Genomic DNA, 21,895 nt, shown 5'->3' with positions numbered 1-21,895 from the left:
TGTCTATATTAGCTATAATAGCCTACTATCAAAATGACTATGTGTCGCAGGCTGAAGCAAATCTTCATTGACACAAATGTTGAAATTTAATATTTATTCTACACATTTTTACAAAATTAGAAACCATTAGTAACTCAGAGGCTTTTCAGGGGGTGAGATAACTCCTGGAAATTTCTGGCTTTTAATGGCCAAAGGTATAGATGTGTGTATCCAAGTTAAAGGAAACGGCAGGCGGTCTTAGTTTAATTGATTTATTACAATCTTTGGCAAGTTAGGTAATAGTTGCTGTGGTCTGGAACAACATGGCACACAAACAACCATCTGAAATGTAGCCAATATTACATACATACGTATAGTGTGTCATGAGACATGCAAAACTAAATTTAGTACAAAGAGGAAAAAAGTAAAGGATATTAAAGGAGCTCAAATGTACCTACAAATGAGGCATAATGATGCAATATGTACATACAACTAGCCTAAATAGCATGTTAGCATGGATTAGCTTGCAGTCATGCACTGACCAAATATGCATGATTAGCACTCCAACAAGTCAATAACCTCAACAAAGTTCTCCTTTGTGCATTCACGCCAGTGTTCATTTTGACAGCAAAATTTGATTTAGTTTTAGTCATAGTCTTTTGACTAAAATGTAATTTAGTTTTAGTCATAATTTAGTTATTTAAATTGTTTTAGTTTTCGTCTAGTTTTAGTTGACAAAATATCATAAGATTATAGTCGACGAAAACTACAGTAGATTTAGTCGCCTAAAGGGTAATATGTAAACTTTCCCTTCAACTTCTGAAAGTCAAAGCAAAACAGCGGAAAAATCACCGATACAAGTCGTATTTTGATGAAAATCAGGTCTCAAATTTAGTATTTCACGAGTAAGCCATGTAATAAACGGGATAACCTCGAGTGAGTTGTGGAAAATGCTTACCTGTGTGTGGATTTCGGGGTGATTCGACTGTAGATGTCACTTCAAGTTTGTTGTGTTTTTCCCCGTAATCCTCGCGCTGCATTTCTTACTTGTTATCTTTGACGTCAAATATAAAATTTCCCCATATGTCCTCTCTCCTCTTCCTCCCCGACGTTGACATGCTGTCTTCTGCAGCGCATTCCCGGGTCAGTCTCAAACGCAAACTACGTTTACGTAACTTCCTTACCACGTCGCTCTGATTGGTTCTCTTCCCAACTCCTCCCGCCTCTTCCTAACGAAATGAGTTCTGATTGGATCTCGTCTCTGGCAGACATTTTCGTCTTGTTTTTATTCGTTGACGAATATGTCAATACACCTCGTCAACGTCTTAGTCCACGTAAATTATTTTTTATTTAGTTATTGTCTCGTTTTAGTCAGAAAAAAAAGGTCGTTGACGATAACTATGACGAAAATTTTTCGGCAACAAACACTGATTCACGCACAGTATAAAACCTTTGGTGTACAAAATGAGACAAAGAAGAAGTGGAAGATTTTACATGTTAACAAATTGTTGTGTCACAGTCACCACTATGGTGAATTCAAGAACCGCCCAAAAAATTAGTAGGACAAAACGATGTTCACCAAATATTCTCATCAGTGAAGCATACACACAAACATATTAAACAGTGGGCTTTCTGACAATTGGGAAGGTTTGTGTCATGTTTATCCATACTAAAACAAAAAAAGGATTCCCTCCCCATCTTTTTCCATTTCCAATCCTTTTTTAAAAATGCTCCAGGGAGCCAGTGGGGCGTCACTGAAGAGCCGCGGGTTGCTGACCCCCGCCTTATTCCACGAAAATCTACAACCACTTCACTTAATGTTTGTTTGTCGTGTCGCACACCCACCGTATCAGGTGATTTACGGACACAAGCTAATTAACAACTGTCACTCTCTTCACGTACACATTCAATGTAAATATATGTATGTCTTCTGACAGAAACATGCATGCATGAAACGTGCCTAGTCACCTTACAAACACTCATACAGAATAAGAGTGGCATAAATTGCCCTGGAGAATGACGTAGCTGGCATTATTTTTGCGCACACACACACACACACTAGACTACTCATTTATCTTAGTGTTGACAATAAAGTCGGCAAACTAAAAGCATGGTTTGTTCATCAGTGTCTGGCCACACTCCTCCGCTTTTGCACTTTATCAACAAGTATAATGCCGTTATCGTCACTCACATGTGCTTGTACTTTTTTTTAAGAACGACATTAAAGACACCATTTTTCATTAAAATAATGGATGTTGTCGCAACCCCCACAAATGTAGGCTTTTACTGCCCTCACGGGAGCTTGGCTAACAGTGGCCTCCACATTTCAACCCGCCGAGGAGAATGTGATTTACGGCTGCCTTTCTAAAGCACTTATTTTTAATTGATGCAGCAAAAAAAGCGTTGAATTTAGATACAAACATGCAGTCGACAAACTTAAACCTATGGGCGGTATATCTCGGTTGGTAGAGTTGCCGTGCCAGCAACTTGAGGGTTCCAGGTTCGATCCCCACTTCTGCCATCCTAGTCACTGCCGTTGTGTCCTTGGGCAAGACACTTTACCCACCTGCTCCCATTGCCACCCACACTGGTTTAAATGTAACTGAGATATTGTGCTTGACTAGTAAAAGCGCTTTGAGTCATTAGAGAAAAGTGCTATATAAATATAATTCACTTCACTATGTCTTTTCCTATAGTACAACTTTTTGCCTGAATTAAAAAAAAAATCTTTATCATTTTTCTTTTAACCTTTTTACCTGGGGAAAAAAAACTCACGGTAATCTGTGAGTTTTGTATTTTTTAACTGCACCTCCAAATGTAAGATAGTTTATTCCGACCAGGCCGATGACGTATGGTGGAGTGGTATATTCCCACACTGATTCAAAGCAAAGCAACCACACTGCAAAAAGTCAGTGTTCAATAATAAGGAAAAAAAAAAAATTGAGGTATTTTATTTGAACTAAGCAAAATTATCTGCCAATAGAACAAGAAAATTCGGCTTGTCAAGATTTTCCAAAACAAGTAAAATTAGCTAACGTCAATGAACCGAAAAAATACCTTCAAATAAATATATTCTCACTAATAACAAGTGCACATTTCTTGGTAGAAAAACAAATGAGACCTTTTTGCTCAATATGTTGAAAAATATTCTTAAATGAAGTAAATGCTAGTGCCGTTATCTTGACATAATGATATGCGCTCGGCATCACGATTTTTTTTTTATGCTTGAAGTAAGAAATGATTACTTTAAAAAAGTAGTTTCATACCCTGTGAGTGTTACCATGAATTTATTAACGTGGACCCCGACTTAAACAAGTTGAAAAACTTATTCGGGTGTTACAATTTAGTGGTCAATTGTACGGAATATGTACTGTACTGTGTAATCTACTAATAAAAGTTTCAATCAATCAATCAATCAATGTTAATGACACAGCTTTGCATCTGTTGATATTCTAGTTTCAATTATGTTTTACTCAACATAGGTCATAACATCTCAACAACAAGCTGCAATATCTTACTGAGACCATTTAGGTCCAAAACCCTTAAAACAAGTAAAACACTAACATAAAATCTGCTTAGTGACAAGAATTATCTTATCAGACAGAAAATTAGCAAATCCATCCATCCATCCATTTTCTACCGCTTATTCCCTTTCGGGGTCGCGGGGGGCGCTGGCGCCTATCTCAGCTACAATCGGGCGGAAGGCGGTGTACACCCTGGACAAGTCGCCACCTCATCGCAGGGCCAACACAGATAGACGGACAACATTCACACTCACATTCACACACTAGGGCCAATTTAGTGTTGCCAATCAACTTATCCCCAGGTGCATGTCTTTGGAGGTGGGAGGAAGCCGGAGTACCCGGAGGGAACCCACGCATTCACGGGGAGAACATGCAAACTCCACACAGAAAGATCCCGAGCCTGGATTTGAACCCAACTGCAGGACCTTCGTATTGTGAGGCAGACGCACTAACCCCTCTGCCACCGTGAAGCCCATATGACCAGTATTTGAGATATTTCACCTTACTTAGATTTCAGTTTTTGCAGTGTGTTGGAAATATTACTTTAACCTCTAAAAGCCTTAGTGTCCACATGAGTGGACAGCAACTTTTATCTCTTATTTCCAAAATAGTGTACACTACTGAATTGGGGTCTTATGGCCTCTTATGTGGACACTTATACTGCCATCTGGTGCGTGTCAGACGAGTATAACATGCAATGGAATTTGGAAAAAAAGTGTAAAAATAAAAATGTGCATGTCACTACACATGAAGTACACGTTTGTGTACAAATGGATTAAGTACATGATATTAAAAGACAATTTTTAGTTGTTATTGTAACTAGGTCCAATAAGCCCAAATAGGAAAGGCATGTGCCTTAAGAGGCTAATGGTGACCTACAATGATTTTAAATCTACATTTAAAACACTTCTTCGTGGTCCAGATCAAACATATCGGATATGCTTCGTAAATTTTCCTCCACACCTTTTTAACTAGTTTTTTTGAGTCTGTCTGCAAAATGTTCGATTCTGGAGGTGTTCCCATATGGAAAATGGATTTCTTGAGGCCGTGACCACTATTTTTTTTTCCTGACACGGTCGAAAATAAACTTCATAAACATTATATACAATCACAGATTGTATATAACGTAATTAACACTATAGGTACACCTAAACACTCTCTGATCAGTTCAGAGACTATAAAAACAGCTGCTTTTAGTGCTGTATTTCACACATATGTTATTGTAGGCAAGCCAAGATTGTATGAAAATAATACTGTACTATCTTTATTGTCTTTCCTGATAACCTGAAGCAGAACAGGAGTAAATATTTATCGGTAAATAGTATTGTTGTTCCAATACCAATATTTTGGTACCGGTACCAAAATGTATTTTGATACTTTTCGGTACTTTTCAAATTAAAGGGGGCCACAAAAAAATGGCATTATTGGCTTTATTTAAACAAAAAAATCTTACGATACATTAAACATTCAGAATTGTTCACGTCCTAAATGTGATGCAGCTAAGAATCAATAATTTCTCCGGGCCCTATCAGTAATTCTTCTGTTTTGTCCATCACAGCAAAAATCTTCTGTGTGTAGAGCAGTTTTATTAGGATTACCTTTAAAGGCCTACTGAAATTGGATGTTCTTATTTAAACGGGGATAGCAGGTCCATTCTATGTGTCATACTTGATCATTTCGCGGTATTGCCATATTTTTGCTGAAAGGATTTAGTAGAGAACATCCACGATAAAAGGTTTTAACTTTTGGTGCTAACAGAAAAGCCCTGCCTGTACCGGAAGTCGCAGACGATGACGTCACATGTTGATGGCTCCTCACATATTCACATTGTTTTAAATGGGAGGCTCCAACAAAAACAGCTATTCGGACCGAGAAAACGACAATTTCCCCATTAATTTGAGCGACGGACTAGAAAAAAACAAACGCAATTGCATTGGGATGGATTCAGATGTTTTTAGACAGATTTACTAGGATAATTCTGGGAAATCCCTTATGTGAGTTTAACAGTACCTGATAGTCGGAAGGGTGTGTCCACGGGTGTCTTCACGCCAATGTCTCAGCGAATTCGACGGCAGCTTTATGGATGGGGCAAGCTCAGCTGAAGCGACTTTTTAACACAATTTTCTCACTGAAACATGCTGGTTGACATTCGGTCGTGATCCACGTTCGCTTGACCGCGCTCTGATCCATAGTAAAGTTTCACCTCCGGGAATTTTAAACAAGGAATCACCGTGTGTTTGTGTGGCTAAAGGCTAAAGCTTCCCAACTCCATCTTTCTACTTTGACTTCTCCAATATTAATTGAACAAATTGCAAAAGATTCAGTAACACAGAAATACTGTGTAATTATGCGGTTAAAGCAGACGACTTTTAGCTGTGTGTGTGTGCAGTGCTCATATTTCCTAACAGTCCGTGACGTCACGCGTACACGTCATCATTTCGCAACGTTTTCAAGAAAAAACTCCCCGGAAATTTAAAATTGCAATGTTACTAAACTAAAAAGGCCGTATTGGCATGTGTTGCAATGTTAATATTTCATCATTGATATATAAACTATCAGACTGCGTGGTGGGTAGTAGTGGGTTTCAGTAGGCCTTTAAATGTAACAATGTACACTAACAGAACTTGAGATCTCATTTAAGTCATTAGGATTACCCATTTCATTATTTACTTAGTTCAAGGATGCTATCTTAGTATAAATTGTTATTATTATGTGTATTGTAGTGTTGTCCCGATACCAATATTTTGGTACCAAAATTATATTGATACTTTTCGGTACTTTTGTAAATAAAGGGGACCGCAAAAAATTGCATAATTGGCTTCATTTGAACAATTAAATCTTACGATACATTAAACATATGTTTCTTATTGCAAGTTTGTCCTTAAATAAAATAGTGAATATACAAGACAACTTGTCTTTTATCAGTAAGTAAGCAAATAAAGGCTCCTAGTTTGTCTGCTGAAATATGCAGTAACATACTGTGTCATTTTCCATTCTATTATTTTGTCAACATTATTAAGGACAAGTGGTAGAAAATTAATTATTAATTATTGTTCACTCACTGTTTATGTCTGGTTATTTACTCTTTTAACATGTTCTATCTATACTTCTGTTAAAATGTAATAATCACTTATTCTTCTGTTGTTTGATACTTTAGTTTTGTATGATACCACAAATATAAGTACCAATCCGATACCAAATCGTTACAGGATCATACACTGGTCATATTCAAAGTCCTCATGTGTCCAGGGACATATTTCCTGAGTTTATAAACGAAAATAGATTTTGTGGTGCTAAAAAATATTGATGTAATCATAGTAGAATCGACTAGATACGCTGCTGTACTTGGTATCATTACATTGCATGTCTGGAGTAGATCCACCCATGGCAATTGTTTACATTCAGGAACGGCGTCATTAGCGGCGACGCGGGTGAGCTACGGTGTGTAGTGAAACATGTTTAGCTATTTCTCATCCTGCAGGGATGATACTTGTAAGAAACTTACTTTATTCATCGCCATGGAGGCGACGATTAGTGATTTAGAAGTAGCTACAACACTGCCGGCTGCCGGTGGACTTTCGCCGACAGCCATGTCTTAAAACACCTATTCCTCAGAGCTTTTCAGTGTTATAGCTTCACCTTTATCGTTATTTTTTCAAGCCAAAATGCGTCCGTTCTCCCTTTTATTTTTACACACTGTGTCTGCTTGTAAGTACTCTGTGATTGTGCGCTGCCGAACATGCTCGTCTGCTCCTAAAACCAGCAATGAGACGACGTGGCGACGACAGGGAGGCAAGGAAAGGCATTGGGAACCGGTACTTTTTAGAGGTGGTATAGTACTGAATATGATTCTTTAGTATCGCGGTACGACACTAATACCGGTATATCGTACAACCCTAGTATTTAATCATACATACTGATAGGGCTGGGAATCCTAGGGTGCGTCACGAGGCGCACAAAATGCGATACATCGCTCACGATAACGATAAATCTCTGATCAGTGAGAGGGTTGAAACAAAAACAAAGAGCAAAATTAATGTCATGGGTTATACTGTATTTTGAAGCAACCTTTTTAATCAAAGTACAAAAAACAATAGTGCGTAAATGATGACCGGACAATTTGGAACTCATTGTGAAATCACTATGTTGCATGTCACAAGTATAAATCACACCTATTTAGTAGAAACAAAACTTTTATATTTAGCGTTTGAATAGGAAATTCAACATTTCTCTTACTCAGGTTGTGGTGGTGCCATCACACTGATGTCGTGTGTGTACGGTGTACTGCATTTTTAGTATGCCTTACTGGATACCTTAGTGTTGTTGTTTGAAGGTACTCCTGGAGAAATGGTGTTGCATTGTGTGATTCAATGTAATACAACAATATGCAACTTACTTAGGGGAACACTAATAACCATACTTGCCATCCCTCCCGATTTTCCCGGGAGACTCCCGAATTTCAGTGCCCCTCCCAAAAATCTCCAAAGGCAGACATTCTCCCAAATTTCTTCCGATTTCCACCCGGACAACAATATTGGGGGCGTGAACAAGGGGATGGATCAAATGCAGAGGACAAAATTCACCACACCTAGTGTGTGTGTGTGACAATCATTGGTACTTTAACTTAACTTTAACTTTAACTAACTTAACTTAGTCTGCGCATGAATCAAAGGAATGCGGAAATGTAATCATGCATAGAATTGCGCAATTACGTCAGTGCAATTGTTCCACAAAATAACACGTTTTTTAAATTATTATTATTATTATTTACTAACATGTTTCATTTCAACAAACCATTAAACTATCTAATTTATGATTTATTTGTTCATGGTCTAATCTACGATTTTTTTGGTAATGTTTTCATGTGAAAAAGTCAAAAATCAGGTGCTCCACGTGTAATAATAATAAAAGATTTTATTTGTAAAAAGCACTTTACATTGAGCAAACAACCTCAAAGTGCTACAGTGTATTAAAAAAAATAAAATAAATGGCAAAAACGGCATTTGCTGGCCCCCGTGTGTGGTGGTGGTGTGGCTGGTCGTAAACCTCAGTCCCTGAAAACTTCAAAGAGTACCTTTCAATTGAAGCGACGTATGTTAAATTATTCAGCTGGAGTATTCATATACTACAACTGGATACATGGTAAATGGATTATACTTGTATAGTGCTTTTGTTATGGTTTACTAAGAGGAGTGACGGCAAACGGACACCAGATGGCAGTATTGTTCAATATTTTTTTTATATATATGGTAAATATATATATACCGTATTTTTCGGAGTATAAATCGCTCCGGAGTATAAGTCGCACCTGCCGAAAATGCATAATAAAGAAGGATTGTAGCTGAGATAGGGGCCAGCGCCCCCGCGAGCCCAAAAAGGGAATAAGCGGTAGAAAATGGATGGATGGATGGAAAAGCATATATAATTTGCACTGGAGTGTAAGTCGCATTTTTTGGGAAAATTTATTTGATAAAATCCAACACCAAGAATAGACATTTGAAAGGCACTTTAAAATAAATAAAGAATAGTGAACAACAGGCTGAATAAGTGTACGTTATATGAAGCATAAATAACCAACTGAGAAGGTGCATGCTATGTTGACGTAACATATTATGGTAAGAGTCATTCAAATAACTATAACATATAGAACATGCTATACGTTTACCAAACAATCTGTCACTCCTAATCGCTAAATCCCATAAAATCTTATACGTCTAGTCTCTTACGTGAATGAGCGAAAAAATAATATTTGATATTTTACGGTAATGTGTTAATATTTTCACACATAAGTCGCTCCTGAGTATAAGTCGCACCCCCGGCCAAACTATGAAAAAAACTGCGATTTATAGTCCGAAAAATACGGCAATAAGAATACTAAACAATACTAACGACTAAAACCAAGGAAATGAAATGTGACAAAAACTCAAGAGTGTATGGTGTAAGACTAAATGTGAAAATTAACTGAAGTGTGTGTTACCAAGAGTTGTAGAGAGCGAAGGAACAAGGCAGTTCAAGAGGAAGGCAGATGATCATTCAGGGCAGGAGAGAAAAGGCAAGATCCGTGTACAGAGGAAGGTAGGGAATCGAGGAAGGCAGTACAAAAACACAGGGGGAAACAACAGACGATCTCGAAGACGGAAGACTCTGCGGGAGAGCAACACGGACGTCAGAATCACGGAGGGAAACACAACAATGGTCAGGGAACACCAGGCTTACGGTACACCATTTGAGAACTAAGTTCCCGCGCTGATCCTTGGGTCCACTGGTCCCTTTATACAGCTTATCGTCATCAGTCGCAGGTGTGCAGGTTGACTGATCGTCTGCAGGCTTGAAGTTGCATGGGCGTGCTGCGATCAGCGTGAGCGGGGGCGTGTCCGGGTGCGCTGTCAGCGGGTCCTCTGGGTAGTCCCGCAGCATAGGGAGATGCAGACTGCGAATGTGCCACAACAGCTTTTCTACCTTCAAGGTACTCAAAGCGCTATGACACTATTTTCACATTCACCCATTCACACACTGATTGCGGGAGCTAATCTGACCCATCAGGAAGCAAGAGTGAAGTGTCTTGCTTAAGGACACAGGACGTTACTAGGATGGCAGAAGCTGTGGATCGATCCAGGAACCCTCAAGTTGCTGGCATGGCCGCTCTACCACCCGAGCCATGCCACCCCCAACCGTATGTTGATTTATCCAGTTGATTAACATACTACAACTGGATTAATCAGTTGTAGTATGACATACCTGGTGAAAATAAAGGGGACCTCTGATCTACATTTAACCATTGACGTCGATAGGCCTATTTTAGGGGGGGGCTTCAGCCCTTCTAAAGTATTCTTAAGCCCCTCCTCTAAATAATTTAATTTGATTTTTTTTTTTTTAATAATTGCCAAAAAATACAATATAAATATGTAGGAATATGAGTTTAAATAAATAATAATATGGATACTCATTATTCATTATGATGATCAATCATTTGAAGAGCTTTTTATCCATCCATCCATTTCCTACGTCTTATTCCCTTCGGGAGCCTATCTCAGCTACAATCCGGTGGAAGGCGTAGTACACCCTGGACAAGTCGCCACCTCATCACAGGGCCAACACAGATAGACAGACAACATTCACACTCACATTCACACACTAGGGCCAATTTAGTGTTGCCAATTAACCTATCCCCAGGTGCATGTCTTTGGAGGTGGGAGGAAGCCGGAGTACCCGGAGGGAACCCACGCATTCACGGGGAGAACATGCAAACTCCACACAGAAATATCCCGAACGCAGGATCGAATCCAGTACCTTCGTATTGTGAGGTAGACGCACTAGACGCACTAACCCCTCTGCCACCGTGCTGCCCAAGCTTTGTATCAGCCTTTTCTTATCCAGTCCATTCCATCAGTAACACCCCGTTACTGTACTCAAATTCCATTCCACGTTTTCACACTTACCTTACCAATGTCGAGCCATTGTCCTGCAGTGTTTAGGGGAGTAAACCCAGAAATAAACATGCTTCAATTCTAGTCATCTCAGTACTGTTGCAGTTGTGGCAATGTTTAGGATTCTTAACATTTTCTGAACCTATTATGAAAGAAGATGTCCCCCTCAGTTTTGGGGACATTTGCCTCGATGTCTGCTCCGAAGAGCGTGTTGGTGATCAGTGGTGGAACATTGATTGACGTCAGTTCCTAAAACATTATTTTCTCCTGTTTCTGCTCATTTCAATCAACTTCTTATTTTGCATCCATCTATTTTGGTGAATGATGATAAGCGTCATCGTCATTCACCATTATGTAGCCATTATGCGATCGGAGCGCAAGACAGTTCACAGGGAAGTCGCATCATAACACTATCTGATTGAGTTGTAACATAAAACTCATGATTATTGTGTAAATGCCCAAGCATTCACACATATGTTTTTTCTACACCAAAAACTATGTATGTATTATTATTATTTGTCAGCTTCAAACACTGATGACATTTATTAAACAGACTAGAAGCAAGGAATCATGCAGAGACAGAGTTCAATTTGGCTCAATGAGGAGACGTGTTTTGGGCTGTATTCTAGTTATAGATCCAAACTACATTCTGTATTTAATTGGGAGGTCCCTGTTTACATCACTGAAGCTGTTGCTGAGGGAAGGGGGTAATCTCGACAACTCCAGTTAGACACAATATATGATCATACAAAAAATGCAAATGTGTTGACGCTGGTGATATCGCTTCGTCTCTGCTCTGGCAGTCAGTTCCTGGACACAAACATTGATACCAAACTGGCTTGCAATCTTTTGGATTGGCAGCTTTGCACAGCAAAAAGAAAAATACCACTTCAGCACAATTGACAATAATTATAGCAACGGCAATTTTGCATAAAAGTTGTGTGATAATATATACATGATTATTCTAACATTATCAATATTATTATTCTGCTGCCAAACTTTGGCACGCTCCACAGTTTACAGTTTTCATCCGATCGGTATGAAGTATCAAAACGTTCGGCTTGACCAGGAATCGAGGACTTCCCAAAAAAATGTATGAAAAAGATCTGAGATTACCCAGAATCCCTCGAAATGTGCCCATTGAAAATGAATTGACAATTTTTAGATTTTTTTGCACAATTCCCACATTTCTCAGCTCATTTGACTATCCCAAACTCCTCTCACCTTGGACAATCAAACCACCATATCTAGGTAAAAAAAAATTTTATCCAGGAATTCAAGAAATCCTGGTTTTCCAAAGCCCTATTTTCACTTCTACCTGGAATGTTTTAAGAGGCCACATTTTTCAACCGTGTTTGTCCATTCCACCATCAAAACGTTTTTTTTTGTTTGTTTTTTGTGAAAAAATTATTTTTTTTCCTCGAAATTCCAGGAATTCCGAAATACCAATTAAAATACAAACTGTTACTACGTCAACATTTTTCAACCATTTCGGAAAAATACAACACCAACCCATTCATATCATCTAGGACGGGGGTCGGCAACCCACAGCTCTAGAGCCGCTTGTAGCTCTTTAGCGCCGCCCTAGTGGCTCTCTGGAGCTTTTTCAAAAATGTATGAAAAAAAAAAAAGGAAAGGACAAAAAATAAATGTTTTGTTTTAATATGGTTTCTGTAGGAAGACAAACATGACACAAACCTCTCTAATTGTTATAAAGCACACTGTTTACATTAAACATGCTTCACTGTTTCGAGTATTTGGCGAGCGCCGTTTTGTCCTACTAATTTTGGCGGTCTTTGAACGCACCGTGTTTGTTTACATGTATAACTTTCTCGGACGTGTTTTATGCCACTTCTTTTTCCGTGTCATTTTGTCCACCAAACTTTTAACCTTGTGCGTGGATGCACAAAGGTGTGTTTTGTTGATTTTGACTTGTGTGGAGTGCTAATCAGATGGTCCATGCATGACTGCAAGCTAATCCATGCTAACATGCTATTTAGGCTAGCTATATGTACATATTGCATCATTATGCCTCATTTGTAGCTATATTTGAGCTCATTTAGTTTCCTTTAAGTCCTCTTAATTCTATTTATAGCTCATGACACACTATCTGTATGTACAACGACTTTTAAATTTGTTTTGGGGCTCCAGACGGATTTGTTTTTGTAATTTTGGTCCAACATGGCTCTTTTAACATTTTGGGTTGCCGACCCCTGATTTAGGACAATTGTTGTATTACCCAGCCATCCATCCATGTTCTGCCGCTTGTCCCTCTAGGGGTTGCGGTGGTCGGTGCTGGAGCCTATCTCAGCTGCACTCGAGTGGAAGGCGGACAAGTCGCCACCTCATCGCAGGGCCAACACAGATAGACAACATTCACACTCACATTCACACACTAGGGACCATTTAGTGTTGCCAATCAATCTGGAGTCGGTTTCTGTTTAAAGAGCTCCAATAAAAGAGGTGGACTGTCAATGTCTTTGTAAGGCCGTGAACTTACAAAGTCAGTATTAAATACTTATTCCTTTGGATGAGATTCCTGAGAAAACACGTACCTTAGTGACTCAAAAAGTGTCGGCAACCTGTTATGATCAGACAATACAGATTGTATATACTGTATGTTCGTGTTGCTCTGTTTTTGCTATTATTTTTTTCATTCCACTTCCTGTCTGTCTTCTATCTCAGCCACTTTAATTCTGGTTTGAGCTCTGCTTCTCCTCACCTGCTCCTGATAAGTGATTAGGTGGCTCATCTGTTTGTAATCACTAATCAGGAGAGCCTTACTTGCAACACTGGTTCATTGGCTAATGTTTTTGCCTGCTATAGTCCGAACTAAAAACCCTTCTTTTCTGCACCTTACCTGCCATCTCTGCATCTTTGGGTCATGTCGCCAGCTACCATGCGCAACTGTGACACAAACCTTTCAATGCGGAAAATGTTTCATTTAAAAAAAATTAAACATCAATTTATTAGGATTGTCAATTCATGGTAACTGATGATATAATGTATTTTTTTATATATTCCTTTAGATTTTCCTTCCCTTGTACTGTATGTCACTCTCGTGTCAAACTCAAGGAATGTGGGCCACATCATTTTATATGCAATAGCCTGGGAATAATACAGGAAACTTTTTCTTATTAATTGTTGTCATTCTCTCCATTTTGACAGAAAAAAATAGGGCTGTCAAAAATAAGGTAACTGGTGCTATTAACCAAACTGAACCAGAATGAATAAATAAAACAATATTGCTTTGACCATTTATACATATGTGTAAATTCATCACATAGTATTTCCAAATGTGTCAAAATATTGGGGTCTTTATTTTAATTATGCAACCGAGCAAAAAACCAAACTGTGTTTAATTACGATTGATCTATTTAGAAAATGTAATCATTTTAAAGCACTAAAAAATAAATACAGTTTACTCCACACAATTGAATATATTTTAACCATAATTATATCTAATTATGCAACAAATATTATATTGTGATGTATTATATACATATTTGAACCAATATTTAAATATCTGCTTCACTCATTATCCATCCATCCATTTTCTACCGCTTATTCCCTTTCGGGGTCGCGGGGGGCGCTGGCGCCTATCTCAGCTACAATCGGGCGGAAGGCGGGGTACACCCTGGACTCATTATGTTATCCTTAAAATGTACAAATAGATTTTACAGTGAAAATCTTGTTTCCCATTTGCCAGAATTGTAGTGCTAAAAAACCCCCGATACTATTCTTTTTCCATTGACAGTAAAATCTGGTAAATCCATTTTTTCATTTTCTACCGCTTGTCCCCTACAGGGTCGCAGAGGGGTGTTGGAGCCTATCCAAACCATTGTAAATTTCCCTGTAAAATTTACCGATTTTTTCCAGTTTATGTAAAAAAAAAATATCAAATGTATTGTTTTTTATTGTTATAATATCATTAGATAAATCCTGACAGTTTTAAATGAATAAATATTAACCCTCCGAGGGCAGCCATAACTGCAATGTGGCCCTCAATGAAAACAAGTTTAACACCCCCACTGTTTCTTTTCTTTTAAGTATCTTTCAACATCAAGACACACTTCTGTCCTGAAAACTACACTGTCCTAACTTTTTTCCAACACGTTGCATTTCTATGGTTTCTCGGGTGCTCCATCTCTGTAGTTTCCCCTTTTTTCAAAAACCTTCTTTCATTTCAGTGATGTTTGGCATCTTTTTTTGGATTATCATTAAAGCTACACAAATCTACAAACCCTGTTTCCCTATGAGTTAGGAAATTGTGTTAGATGTAAATATAAACGGAATACAATGCTTTGCAAATCATTTTCAACCCATATTCAATTGAATGCACTACAAAGACAAGATATTTGATGTTCAAACTGATAAACTCTTTTTTTTTTTTCAAATAATCATTAACTTTAGAATTTGATGTCAGCAACACGTGACAAAGAAGTTGGGAAAGGTGGCAATAGATACTGATAAAGTCAAGGAATGCTCATCAAACACTTATTAAGAACATTCCGCAGGTGTGCAGGCTAATTGGGAATATGTGGGTGCCATGATTGGGTATAAAAACAGCTTCCAATAAATGCTCAGTCTTTCACAAGAAAGGATGGGGCGAGGTACACCCTTTTGTCCACAACTGCATTAAAAGGAGAATGTTTATCAAAGTGCAATTGCATGAAATTTAGGGATTTCAACATTTACGGTCCAGAATAACATCAAAAAGTTCAGAGAATCTGGAGAAATCACCCCACGTAAGCGACCCCGGACTGTTGAACGACTGAAGCTCTACATAAAACAAGAATGGGAAAGAATTCCACTGTCAAAGCTTCAACAATTAGTTTCCTCAGTTCCCAAACGTTTATTGAGTGTTCTTTAAAACAAAAGGTGATGTAACACAGTGGTGAGCATGCCCTTTCCCAACTACTTTGGCACTTGTTGCAGCCATGAACTTCTAAGTTAATTATTATTTGCAAAAAAAAATAAAGTTTATGAGTTTGAACATCAAATATCTTGTCTTTGTAGTGCATTCAATTGAATATGGGTTGAAAATAATTTGCAAATCATTGTATTCCGTTTATATTTACAGCTAATACAATTTCCCAACTCATATGGAAACTGTTTACAAAAGGCAATATTACCTTTTACTTATTGTGTTGGTTTATGGTTGGAATTGTGTTTAATGCACTTAATGTGTTTTTCAATGTACAATGTGTATGCATGTATATGTGGACATTAGTAGATTTCCAGCAGGCTTGTGCAAAGTTCAGACATTGGAATTTTAATTCAATTCATTTAAAAAGTTAGATTTTGAATTGAATTGGCTCTACCCCACAGGAATTTGAGTTTGAATTACAGGAAGTAGAATTAAATTCATTGCAATTCAGTCCGTATTGCCAAATGTAAGTATTTGTAACATTAAACAAAGGTTTTGGTTAAATACAAAAAAATATTTTTTAAACACTAAAATGAAACACAAATTTTGAATAATGAAAGTAAAACAATCTAGAAAAGGTTTGTACCATTCAACATTTTTCAAATAGTGTAATTTCAAAGTTATATTTAAATAATCTCTTATCGAAGATGATTTTATTCTTATTGTTGGTGAAAAAAAAAAAAATCTGCTATAATTAAAATATGAATACCTGAGATATTCAGAGTAATTCTAGTTCTATGAAATATGTAAATAACACACATATGGAATTTTTAATTATCAATTTGGATTTAAAATCTACTTCAATTCGAATTTGAGTTAATATTCCATTACCTGTTTTCAACCTCAATTAAATTCAATTCAGATGAACTGGATTGAATTCAAATGTCTAATTCCATTAGGACTATTGTACAAGCCTGATGCCTCGATGTGAACTTTAAAGAATGGACTGTGCTCTTTTTCAGAAGCCGAGGAGCTGTATCAGAAACGTATTTTAACGATAACAGGAATCTGCATCGCGCTCCTAGTCGTTGGAATCATGTGTGTGGTTGCCTACTGCAAAACAAAGTAATTGACACCACATTTTCATGTTTGATTTAGTATACTGTATTTTTCGGATCGATGAGGCGCACTTAAAATCCTTTCATTTTCTCAAAACCCGACCTGGTGCACCTAATGTGCGGGATGATTTTGGTTGTGCTTACCGACCTTGAAGCTATTTTATTTGTTACATGGTGAAATGATAAGTGTGACCAGTAGCAGGCAGTCACACATTAGAGATACGTGTAGACTGCAATATGACTCAAGTAAACAACACCAAAATTGTATATGTTCCATGGTAAATATAGAACATTACACACGGCGCTCAAAAATCTATCAAAATATTTTAGTACGACTTTGGTAAGCTATGAGGCCGCACTGCTTGATGGATTGTACTGTGCTTCAAAATACGAGTATTATTATGGTGTGTGTATAAGGTAAGACATTTTATCTGGCGTTTTGTTTCGCAATATTATGCAACAGCAACTTTTCTTACCTTCTTGTACCTGCTGATCTGTATTTGGGATCTGCATAAGTCCTGAACATTTCCGCGCGTCCGCCTCTGTAGTCTTCTTTTTGTCTATCTTGTTATGGGACATTCATCCTCCGCTTTTGCCATTTGTAATACAAAGTAGTGTAAAGTTCTTGCTTATATCTGTTAGTAAACTCGCCATGAAAGCGCTAAAACATACCGGTGTAGTGAGTTTACTTTATGCACCCAAGGAACTTTTGTTATTCGAGAGTTCCGGTTGGACTTTTTTCACGGGACACATTTCCGTTGTTATTACACTAGTGAGCCACAGATGAGGAGATGCTTCTCCGTTATTGATTTAAGTAATGTCGGAATTTCATTAAAACAGTTAGCTCCATCTTTTACACGTCCTTGCATGCTACACCGCTGCAACAAAGATGACGGAGAAAAGACGCTTGAAGCGGCTTGAAGATGATCTGTAAAACATAATCCATGCAACATTTTGACCAAAGAACCACCATTACATGTAATGTAGACCACAAGGAAGTGTTTTCCATTTTGTAAAAAAAAAAATATATATATATACTATATATATGATGACCCTTTTAATGTGCCCAATAATCCGGTGCGTCTTTTCTATGAAAATAAACCCGACAAGACCCGCTCATCGGCAGTGCGCCTTATAATCCGGTGAGCCCTATGGTTCGGAAAATACGGTAATCAAAAGAGTATACTACATTGTGTGATTTGATTTTGGCGGCCGTTTGTGTCTAATAATACAAGATTGTTTTTTACGACTGAGTGTGAAGTAGAACCCAATTACAGCTGATATAGTTAATTTATGCGACAAGATTAATGTTACTAATGCAATGTCCTATTTTAATGGATTTCCTTGAATTTCCCTGTACTTGTGGACACGATACTGAATAACTTTATTGTGGCGTGTATTCGACCACATTAACATGTTTGATAACTGCTACAGTCATGAACTTTTGAGTAAATGCATTTTTTGAAACTAGTGATCTGAGCTGCCTCCGAATGCAGTACGTTCCTTCCCAACAGGCATCAGAGGAAAAAACTCCACGAGCGCCTCAGGCAGAACCTGAGGAAGAAGAAGAAGAACAAGCTGGAGAAATCAGCCAGCAGACGCCAGGTCTCCAATTTGCCTCTTCAAGATTTGCTGCAAACCAATGTACAGTATGCTTGCACTCACTGACATCAAATGACATCATCTGTAATAATTATTCATACACCCCCCCTTTATTTTTCCTTATGTTTCTAATAGCAGTGCAATGGGACAACAGTCCAGCATGCCGCTGAGAAAGAGACGGAAACAACATTCTCCACAAGCAAGTACGCCTTATCAACAGCAGACCCGACCACACTCACCCACATCTCCAGCCAAAGGTAACTAGTGACTTGAAATATCGAACTTTAAAGAAGTTAGCGGGTATTTTGTTCAATAATGTTGAGTTGAGTTTGAGTTATTTTCGAACATGCATAAAATTACAACACGATACATCACAATTTCCAGTTTTTCTTTCCGACATGTTCGAAAAGGAGTAGGAAGAAGCAGATCTTATTGAATCCTACCTGTTTGCCATTACATAGCAGTTGCTAACAGTTTTGTTCACTTCCTGTTCTCAATTAATTCACAATACCGTATTTCCTTGAATTGCCACAGGGCATATAGTATGCGCCTGCCTTGAATTACTGCCGGGTCAAACTTGCTTCCCAAAATAATTAGCGCATGTTCAGTATCACCGCCTGGTCAAACTCGTGATGTCACGAGTGACACTTCCCTTGTCATCATTTTCAAAATGGAGGAGGCTGATTTCAATACCGGTAATTTGAAATCGCATAAAGGGAAGAAGATTAAGAGCTATTCAGTAGGATTTAAGGTCCAAGCTTACATCACACTCAAATTTTTGCTGCATGCCTTAGGTAAGTGCCGTAGTGAGAAGAGGTTTAAAATAATTAGCGCATGCTTACTGTTACCGCATGCCTTTGGTAAGCGCAGGAGTGGAAAGAAGTTTTAAATTAGTTAGCGCCCCGGGCGGCAATTCAAGGAAATACGGTATACTCCATAAGCAATGACATAAAAAGTAATGACCGTTTTTTCCATTTTCCTACACACAATTTTACTAACTGTCCAAAAGATATACACACACATTAAATTTTCTTAATTCCTAGATTATTTGCAAAATGACTCACTTTGGTCAAAACATATGCCCATTCATCAAAATAAAGCAAGCGTTTGTAAAAATGCAGTTTTATTATCATTTCACTCACACAGGGTTCAAATGATAAGACACTATTGGAGTGACTTACCCAGAACATGATAAACAGAAAACACATTTGTAAAAAACCCTATTGTACTTTAAGAAATCACATGTGTGGGGCATTTTGCCCAACCTTTTCAGCATATGTGATGAATGATAACAGTAACTTGACAAAATATATCGGCAAATCCATAGCAATCGTCGTAGTTTGAGTTTGAGTTTATTTGGAACATGCAAGCATACAACATGATACATCACAATTTCTAGTTTCCAGTTCCAAAACCAGTGAAGTTGGCACGTTGTGTAATTTGTAAATAAAAACAGAATACAATGACTTGCAAAACCTTTTCAACTTGTATTCAATTGAATAGACTGCAAAGACAAGATACTTTTAACGTTCACACTTATAGATATAAGATATTTATTGTTTAGACTGAGAACTATTTTTTTTTTTGCAAATAATCATTAACTTAGAATTTAATGGCAGCAACACATTGCAAAAAAGTTGTCATGGGGCATTTTTACCACTGTGTTACATGGCCTTTCCTTTTAACAACACTTAGTAAACGTTTGGGAACTGAGAAAACCAATTTTTGAAGCTTTTCAGGTAGAATTCTTTCCCACAGCTTAAGTTGTTCAACAGTTCGGGGTCTCCGTTGTGGTGTTTTACACTTCATATTGCGCCACACATTTTCAATGGGAGACAGGTCTGGAGTACAGGCAGGCCAGTCTAGTATCCGTACTCTTTTACTATGAAGATGTGTAAGATATGCATGCCTTGGGTACTAATGCACCACCATACCATCACAGATGCTGGCTTTTTAACTTTGCGCCTAAACAAATCCGGAACAATCCGGACGGTTGTTTTCCTCTTTGTTCCAGAGGACACGACAGTCCACAATTTCCAAAAACAATGTGTAATGTGGACTCTTCAGACCACAGAACACTTTTCCACTTTGCATCAGATGAGTTCAGGCTCAGCGAAGCCGGCGGCGTTTCTGGGTGTTGTTGTTAAATGGCTTTCACTTTGCATAGTAGAGTTTTAACTTGCACTCACAGATGTGGCGATGTAGCAACAAACTGTAGTTACTGACAGTGGTTTTCTGAAGTGTTCTTGAGCCCATGTGGTTATTGATATCCTTTACACACTGATGTCCGTTTTTGATGCACTACCGCCTGAGGGATCCAAGGTCCATAATAACATCGCTTACGTGCAGCAATTTTTCCAGATTCTCTGAACCTTTTAATGATATTACGGACCATAGATTGTGAAATCCCTAAATTCCTTTCAATTGTTCGTTGAGAAATGTTGTTGTTAAACTGTTCGACAATTTGCTCACGTATCTGTTCATTAAGTGTCGACCCTTGCCCCATCCTTGTTTGTGAATGACTGATCATTTCATGGAAGCTGCTTTTATACCCAATCATTGCGCCCACCTGTTCCCAATTAGCCTGCACACCTAAGGGATGTTCCATATAAGTGTTTGATGAGCATTCCTCAACTTTCTCAGTCTTTTTTGCCACTCGTGCCAGCTTTTTTGAAGCATGTTGCAGGCATCAAATTCCAAATGTGCTAATATTTTCAAAAAACAATAAAGTTCACAAGTTGGACCGTTAAGTACGTTGTCTTTGCAGTCTATTCAACTGAATAAAGGTTGAAAAGGATTTGCAAATCATTTTATTCTGTTTTTATTTACAATTTACACAACGTGCCAACTTCACTGGTTTTGGGTTTTGTAATACCTTGAAGCGGAAATCACTCATCCTATCTGCATTGGATGTTGTGTTCCTTCTTCACGCACAGAGGAGGCAGGATAGAAGTCGCTCTCACTCGACACAAACTCCAGTATGAGGAGTGTGTGACGCATACCTGTCAAGATCTGTGCGTCTTCAAGGTCCCGTTTTTTCCACGAATTTTGCTCTCAATGAAAAAAGAATCCTCAGCAGTATTGCCAGAGATCGAGTCAGTTTGCCTCAAGTCTCAGGATCAGTCAAAGCAAGTTGGCAAGTTGCAATTTACGAGTTTCTATCAAATCAACTACGCAAGTGATGATGGATGCACTTGAAAACAATGGGGAAGAAATTTCTGCCAGCATACAAACTTAGTGTAAATAGATATGTTCCCATTTGCTTTCATTTTTAAAGTATCAAGGGTCTTCTAAAAATGTGGAGCTAAAAAAACACTATTGTTACAAGTAAATTATTTTTATTAGGTTGCTGCAGATGTTTGAAATGTCCTCTTA

General features: G+C 38.0%; 1 protein-coding gene across 7 annotated transcripts in view; it reads left to right on the top strand.

Annotated features, from left to right (window-relative positions):
- nrg1 (neuregulin 1) overlaps positions 1–21,895 on the top strand; it is a 142,311-nt gene that overhangs the window by 96,371 nt on the left and 24,045 nt on the right. For 5 of the 7 annotated variants that reach the window (XM_061876828.1, XM_061876825.1, XM_061876826.1 and 2 more), the window contains 3 exons: positions 16,823–16,925; positions 18,433–18,562; positions 18,656–18,777. In XM_061876828.1, the coding sequence (XP_061732812.1) occupies positions 16,823–16,925; positions 18,433–18,562; positions 18,656–18,777 (355 nt within the window). The remainder of the gene's footprint in view (positions 1–16,822; positions 16,926–18,432; positions 18,563–18,655; positions 18,778–21,895) is intronic. The other 2 variants (XM_061876827.1, XM_061876831.1) reach the window with 1 other exon arrangement.

The sequence above is a fragment of the Nerophis ophidion genome, linkage group LG17, assembly GCF_033978795.1.
Source record: "Nerophis ophidion isolate RoL-2023_Sa linkage group LG17, RoL_Noph_v1.0, whole genome shotgun sequence".
Classification (NCBI taxonomy): Eukaryota; Metazoa; Chordata; class Actinopteri; order Syngnathiformes; family Syngnathidae; genus Nerophis; species Nerophis ophidion.
This window is presented reverse-complemented; position numbering and strand designations above follow the sequence as displayed.